Genomic DNA, 8,242 nt, shown 5'->3' with positions numbered 1-8,242 from the left:
GTGAAGTGCAGTGAGGATTGAATCCGTGACACTGAGACTCTAATATCATGTAAAGAATCAATTCAAGCCAAAAACTTAAGTTGGTGGGTGAAGTTACATTAATGATTTTTATATATCTTTAACTGGCCCCTCACACGAGAGCCAAATGAGCTTAAGAGGTGGACAATGCACAAATCTATCTACCTATGCTAAGAAATTTCACAAGAAAAAGTCGGAGCGATGAGAATCGAACTCGTGACACCGAGACTCTGATACCATGTAAAGAAATAATTCAACCCCAAAACTTAAGCTATTAGATAAGTAGGATTGAAAGTGCCCCATCAAAACTTTATATACTTCTCTAACTCTTTTAAATTTCTTTCGTCATAGGATGCTTCCATCGGAGTAAGAACTAAGAAGGGTCGAAATCATTATAGACAACTTCTTTATTTCAACTTTTATTATGAAATTGCAGAATGAATCTAAACGACCATGTCCTGTCATTCATCAAAGGTTTCGTATCTTTCAACTAATATATGCCTCATAAACTCGGTCCCGGGGGGGCACACAAGGAAGCCGATAATTGACATCCAATTTTTTATAATACTTTTACCCTATACCATGCAATATTATTGGATTGGCTTTTCATTACCACAACGTTAAATTAATGTTCATATGTTATTATGAGATATTTCTCTTTTTGGACCATATCCGGAAATGCCAAACCTCACGCATCACATTTGTGTCGCTGTTTTGATTAAATATAATAATCGCCATAATACGAATATGATATTAACATTGATATGAATGTGGCAATGTATGCGAATTAAAAAGTGGTAATACATAATTATGAAATTTTACTTCGTTTTGTTACGACGCTGAATTATGATTAGAATCAATGCCTTAGTGGTAAACTCATTGTTTGACGAGCTTTGAAACTTAAAAAGTTTTTATTTTTATTTCTCACTATATATATTCTCGTTCGTGTAAAAAAAGAGAGAGTTTGATTTTAATCTATTATCAGTAATTTTTTTACATTATTATAAAACTGTCACAACACAGTATTTTATTTTATTTAGTTTGATGAATATGAAGGACGGATAAGATGACAAAGTAAGTGCACCCATGTGCATGCAAAAGTTTTGTTTGCTTATACCGAGTGTGCTAATCGTGCTTCCACGTACTGTGCGTACACTCATGTGTCAACAAATAAAATTATAGATTGGTTATTAAATGAAAATTTGCTTCAAATATTAAATGAAAAAAATTACCGGCCAAGTAAATTTTATGCAACAATCATTTTCTATAACCAAAACAGTATTAAAATGCACAAATATCAGTGGCAGACTAAAAACATCATTATTTATTTATTTGACATTTTTTGTGTGTGTGTGTGTGTGTACAGTGAGGTAATTTCACATATTAGGAAGAGTCCCATGGGAAAGAGTGTTCCAGGCGGAAACCCGAGTCTAGATGTTCGGGTCCAGCCAAGAAGCTCGGCGTGAAGTAATGAAACTTACTTGCACTCTTGTTTAAGAGATCAGGTAGGTCGAAGAATGCATCATCCTCACCCATTAACGATGAATTTAATGATTCTTGGGCTTGGGCTTGGTGGTAATTGATTGAAGCTGCTCTGGCGGCTGCGGCTTGAATGTCCTTGGGGGAAGTGGTGGCTGGTCGTGGAAGCACTGCGGCTAATTCGGGGAAATTAAGGAAAGCGGAGGTTCCTTTGATAGCGATAGCGGCGACGTCATGGGCTCGAGCCGCCATCTCTGGCGTTGGAAAAGTGCCAAGCCAAATTCTTGACTTCTTCTTTGGCTCTCTTATTTCTGATACCCATTTGCCCCATTGACGCATGCGTACTCCGCGATACATTGAATGCTTCCCCTCACTCTCTCTCTCCACCACCTCCTTCTCCTTCTCCTCCTTCTTCTTCTTCTTCTTCTTGTTATTGTTATTCTCAACACTGACTTCTTCTTCGAATATTTGAGTTTTCTTATCTGATTTTATGCCTTCTTCTTCAGTTGAGAAGTCAGAAGTGGAGGCAATAATGGAGAAAGAGTAGGAAGTGGTTGGTTGAATAGGGACAACTTGTTCTTCTTCCATGTTGTTGATGTATGGATGAAAGAAGAGACAGAAATTAATATATGAATGAATGCCAAGTGTGGTCAGGAGAGCTTGATATAGCATGGGCTGGGGGTTGAGGTTGAGCTAGCTGTAAACTACTTGGATTTTTTTTTGGATACATTAACAATTTAAACACACAGCCTATTATATGTCTAGTTGTCTACCCACACTCCTTAGTGGCATAACTACTTGGAATTCTTTCACGTATTAAAGATATGGGTCCAATTCTAAAAAAGAAACAGTTGCAATGTTGGCATTATACACTTCTTCTCATCTTTTCTTTTTCTCTTGGCATTTTCGCTAAGAAACAAAACTATAGCTGACTTCTCATATATTTTTCTTTCACATTAGTTACACATACAACCAATATGAGACTATATATCTCAACACGCCTCTTCACACGAGAGCCCATTGGGCTTGAAGAGTGGAAGATGCAACAGTCCCAGCCTACCAGTGCTAAGAAAGTCCACAAGAGAAAGTGGGGGGCGGCGAGACTCTGATACCATGTAAAGAACCTTGGGATACACCACCCCAAAAGCTAGCTCAAAGGGTGGGAGTGCTCAAGGCTTTATAAACTCTACATTAGTTGCACATACAACCAATGTGGGACTATATATCTCAACAGACATATATATAAAATGAAATAAATTAAGCTTCTTTTGTGTCGTTAAGAATGTAATATTCCTCATGCCTTCATTTTTATTATGATTTATATCTAAATTATTAACACGGATAATTTATTCACATTTGTATACTCCTTTATTTTTTTATTTGGTAAAGACTCATTTTTTTAACTTTCTATCTCATCTAAGGTGTAGGGGAATAATTAGGAGGAATTAATGATTGATAGCTGTAAAAATTGACTTTAAGGTTGTGGTATATGAGGGAACCAGACTCAACGTCGGTCGTAGGTAAATGATGATCTATGTCATGCACACTGCGGAGAAAGAGTGGCTTGTAGAGGTCTTAAAAGAACTTGAGTAAGTAGGAAATGCTCAAAAGCCAAAAGACTTTAATAATGGTGTGGAACGTGTGTTACGGCAAAAATCTTTAACGACTTATTTGACATTATTATTGAAGAGATATTTTGTGATGATACATTTTTATCATAATGAGAAGTGAATATTGGGCTAAGCATTGGCTCAATAACACTGTTTAAATCATTAACAAAGAAGGGAAACGTGCATTCAATAGAAAATTAAAGTTGAGAATTGCATAGTTTTGTTATATATTATAAAATGAAAAGTTAATTTTGAAGGTGATTTGCACAGTTTAATATATAACAATAATATATAAATAGACTAATCCTTTTATAAATTAATTTACACAAAAAGCAAAATTGAAGGGAAAGCCATGTAATTTTATTTGACACGGGGATATCATATAATTTACTCTATATAATAAGGGATTTAAACTTGTCACATAAGAAGTTAAACTTCTGCAGCTGACCCAAAGAATTGTGGTGCCATCAGTTTCTTTTAAAAAAAAATAAAAATAAAATATTCCACTCTGATCGATACCTAGTAATAGAAGAATACACTTATGCAGTCATATGAGAAAGATTTTAGATTTTCTCATCTGAAAAAGAAATTATATTATCATATTATTTGATCATAATTATTCATTTAAAAATTATATATTTTTCTCTCTTTTATCTTATTATCAATAAATAATTATAATAAAATAACATGAACACATGATAATTTTTTCATATAAGAAAATTCATTCTACGTGAAAGCATATTTCCCGTATAATAAACTTCAATCAAATCACGTAGAGCAATTGTAAGTTGTAACTATGAGTTATCCTACTGATATTCTTTTTAATAGACTATTTACTTCATGGAAACTGAAGGTCTGATATTTCTCTGGACTGATTGACAATCATTTCTACGGCCATCCAATACCACTGGAATCTCTTGGTATCATAATTGATTTATGTTTACGTGCGAGATTAGTTGTCAATGGGACATTGACGATTGTGTCATTCCTTTAATAAAAATTTACTTAATTGTCATATCTAAAATTTTTTTGTAAAAATAACACGTCACAAGTTGGTCTGACAAGCGGAAATGGACTGGACACGTGTCAGTGTCTGAATGGTCAACCATTCTCGTTGGACTACCTAGTTAGAATGACAGAATGTTGACACGTGGCAAAAGTATAGACATCCATAGAATGCTTGTACTTTTGCCACGTGTCAGCATTCTGTCATTCTAGTTGGACAGCTCAGTGAGAATAGTTGACCATTCAGATGCTGACACGTGTCTAGTCAATTTTCGCTTGTCAGACCAGCGAGATTGTGATGTGGCATTTTGACAAAAAAAAATTCTGACGTAACAATCAGATAAATTTTTGCCAAAAAAGTAACAATATGATCATTGTCCCGTTGTCACTCTGTCCTCGTCCGTGCCTCTTTTCATATTCCCAAAAAAATAAAAATGGAGAATGAAAAAGAAAAAGAAAAAATACGGACCGCAATATTTAGTTTGGCATGCGTCGTTTTGGAAAGAAATTTCAGTGGTTCAATATCACCAAAATTCAGTGGTTTCCTTCAAAAAAATGTGAATTTTTTTTCTTTCATTTATGTCTCACACCTTTCAAAAAGGTACTACTGAATTTTGGTGGTTCCTGGCTCCCTTCAAAGATATTTTTATCAAAATCGATAGTTGGTGGGCCCATTTAAAATTGCATATGGATCCCCGAACCATAGCCTTTATGTTGTCAACCTGGAGGAATGGATTCTGCATATAAAATTAGGAAAAAATATTTTTATTTTTGTTATAGAAAATTTTTTATGTTCTACATTTATATAAAAATGGATGAGTTTTATTGTGAAAATGGAGAAAAGAGATATCCATTTACTTTTATGTGAGTATGTTTGTAACACTCCGTTCTAGAACCAGTTTGTTAACATCGTATTATGATATTAAGCGCAGTCACAACCACATGGGTTCAATTAAAATCCGGATAAATTTTTCATTTTAAAACATGCCGAATTTATAATGCCCAATTGCGTGATCATAACCATATTACATTGCGGAATAAAACGAATTAAGCTTAACATCATACTCTTATATCCTTAGACCAAGGTTATTAATTGTCTTCTTCTAATCATTAGCTACGCGTGGCTTCGAACCGCTTCTCATTTGGAGCACTGTAGCTCGCGTTATGACAACTTAGAGCAACATAAGTGTATGTTGGACACAGGCCCCGCGCGCTTCAGCGCGCTACAGGGCCCCCAAGCGCGCGTTATCGAGCGCTAAAGCCTCCGGGCGCTTAAGCGCACGGAGGCAGAGAGCATCAGGTCTTTCTGTGTAAATGGGCGCTTTAGCGCGCACCAGGACGCTCAAGCGCTATATCCTGGGCGCTTCAGCTCCCATTGGGACGTTTTAGCGCGCAGAGACAGAAGCATCTCCTCCTTCAGTGGCTAAGGGCGCTCAAGCGTGAAACATGGTGCTCAAGCGCGCAACCCTGGGCGCTTAAGGCCCACTCTGGGCGCTAAAACCCGCGGAGACAGTAAGCCTCCCATCTTTCTGCAGTGAAGGGCGCTTAAGCGCAAACTAGGGCGCTCAAGCGCGCAATCCTGGGCGCTTAAGCCCCCACTTTGGGCGCTCCGGCGCGAGGAGACAGAGAGCATTGGCTCTCACAGGGGCAGCAGGGCGCTTGAGCGCGCTCCTGGGGGCTGAAGCGCGCTGCCAGGGAATTCCAATACCCTCATTTTTCAAGTCTAATTCGAGGGAGGTTGCATTTCCATTAACAAGCCACACTTGTTCAACCATCTAACTTAACCCTAGAACCTTTCCCAACCTCTCCTAATGGCTTGTACTAAAATTTGGGCAGCATAACCTTTGTTTTCTCAACGTTTCCCAATCTAGCAGCTTAGCTCCTAATAGACAATTCAGCTCAACATTTCCAATATTCATCATGCATTCATAACCTTGAAGTAAATAGCATTAATACAAGTTTAATTACATAACGGGGAACTTAGCTACAAAAGGCTATGATCATCCCTTGGCTCTCATCAACAAAAGAGATATCCAATGGCATGATCATAGGCTAAGTCCATCGAATATAACGAGGTATACATACATCAATGCTATCAATGATCAATCCTATACATGTAAATCTACAAAATAACATATATGATCTCAAAACATCATTTTCTTCATGCCTGATCTACTGCAAATAAGGCCACTTGCCATCAGAAGCTCCTGCAGCTTCCTTACCTGAAAGGGGGTCCCATAACACGGGGTGAGATATACGAATATATCACAGTAAACCAGAGGTCCTTGGAGATCACTCCACCCTAAGGTTCACTTTCGATGTACACATAATCATAATAGCTTAACACATTCTTATCCACAAGCATCACATGGACTTCCAAGAGAGATCCACTAAGGGTTGTTTCTCTTAGGCTCTTACCACATGGAGATCCACATAGGGCTGTTTCCAAGGGAAGTCCTTTCCTCAATCTATTCCAAGAGAGATCATCAAAGGGCTGTTTCTCTTAGGCTCTTACCACATGGAGATTCACCTAGGGCTGTTTCCAAGGGAAGTCCTTTCCTCAATCTAGGAACCTCCAAGAGGGATCCACATAGGGCTGTTCCTCTTAGGCTCTAACCACATGGAGATCCACATAGGGCTGTTTCCAAGGGAAGTTCCTACCAATTATCCTCATCATAATACTATCACTCATGACCTCAATCACAATCCTCAACCATTACCTCATTCATTATTGCTACTTCTATAACAATTCCTCAATTACTCTTAAACAATCAAACATCAACCAATAATCATTAATCAATCATAACATGTATCAATGCATGAATCAATGCATGAGCATACAATTACTATCATAATTACATATCACATCTCATAAACCATTTCTCCTCAACGGAGTATGGTGGAACACTCAATGGGATCAACCCCAAGGTCCAAAGGTTTACCTTGCTCGAGTTTTTCTCAATTGCACACAACCCCAAGGGTTGGTCACTCCACTTGGTCCTCTTGCCTCAATCCTATCAACACAAGGAATACAATCAAACAATGCTAACAATGCAAGGAAATCCATAGTTCCAAGCCTAGATTTCTCCAAACATCAAAGCATACTAAAATAACACTATAAACTCATTTCTATCGATTAAATGTCATTCCTAGCATTTTTACAACATACTCTAAGCCTCATTCTTCCTTGAACATAGTCAATCTACTCACATTTCATAAAACACCCTAAAACACTATTCATTAAACCCTAACCATGAAATTTTCCAAGAAAACAAGGTTCAAAGGTTAGAATCTTACCACCAATGGTCACACAACCAAGGATTGATGGCTCCTCAAGCTTCAATGGAGGTTGAAGCTCTCAAAACCCCAAAATTTCACAAAGGGTCAAATTTTTGAGGGGCAATATCTCACCACACAAAGCTCCCACTAAGAACCAAGCTAGGATTATGAAAGAGGAGAAGATTTGGAGTGGTTTAGGCTTTTGAATCACTCCAATCGGTTGAGAATAGCTCTCTCTCTCTCTTCCTACCTTCCTTCTCCCTCCTTTCTCCTTTTTCTTCTTTCTTGTTGGAGATTATATGTAACGTATATTGTTTGAATTCTTTGTAACCGTAGGTTTGAATTCTTTGTAACGTATATTGTTTGAATTCAATTCTTTGTAACCGTAGGTTTGAATTCTTTGTAACGTATATTGATTGAATTCTTTGTAACCATAGGACTGTTTAGATAGAGTATTTATTTGTTTTAGTCTGTTACGTTGTTACCATTTATTGTATGTTCGCCTATTTAAAGGCTACCAATGAATGAGATAAACATACAGTTGAAATATCAAGTTTATCTTGGTATCAGAGCGATCCTAGTATACACGTTTCCGCATTCCCTTTCAGTGCGAAAGCTGGTTCATTTAACATGGCACCAGGTGGTGGCAGCAAGTCCAAAACAACTGATCCTAGTTCGCCATTTTACTTGGCTGGATCCGACAGTCCAGGTCTCTTGTTAACGACTGTCATGCTGCGTGGTGAGACCAACTATGACAACTGGGCCAAGCTCATGAAAAACGCATTGAAGGCGAAAAACAAATTGGGTTTTGTGACCGGTTCAGTCAAGAAACCAGGAGAGGATGATGCCGA

General features: G+C 37.6%; 1 protein-coding gene across 1 annotated transcript; it reads right to left on the bottom strand.

Annotated features, from left to right (window-relative positions):
- Nucleotides 1-1,401: 1,401 nt before the first annotated feature.
- On the bottom strand, nt 1,402-2,085 carry LOC133311283 (ethylene-responsive transcription factor ERF039). Its single transcript, XM_061512306.1, has 2 exons — nt 1,992-2,085; nt 1,402-1,952 (listed from the first exon to the last, which is right to left on the bottom strand). Exons 1-2 carry the CDS (start codon nt 2,083-2,085, stop codon nt 1,402-1,404), a joined length of 645 nt encoding a protein of 214 aa, XP_061368290.1.
- Nucleotides 2,086-8,242: the final 6,157 nt, after the last annotated feature.

The sequence above is a fragment of the Gastrolobium bilobum genome, unplaced genomic scaffold (assembly GCF_033153095.1).
Source record: "Gastrolobium bilobum isolate Gb01-03AN ecotype WA unplaced genomic scaffold, APGP_CSIRO_Gbil_v1 utg3539, whole genome shotgun sequence".
NCBI lineage: Eukaryota > Viridiplantae > Streptophyta > Magnoliopsida > Fabales > Fabaceae > Gastrolobium > Gastrolobium bilobum.
Note: the sequence above shows the minus strand (reverse complement) of the source record. Positions and strands in the feature narration are given on the sequence as shown.

What these genes read in the sequence shown, in the direction of transcription:
- LOC133311283 (XM_061512306.1), bottom strand. Translation starts at nt 2,085, where the DNA reads ATGGAAGAAGAACAAGTTGTCCCTATTCAACCAACCACTTCCTACTCT. An exon ending in CTTCTCAACTGAAGAAGAAG is followed by an intron (nt 1,953 to 1,991) that starts GCATAAAATCAG and finishes TATTCGAAGAAG; the next exon opens with AAGTCAGTGTTGAGAATAAC.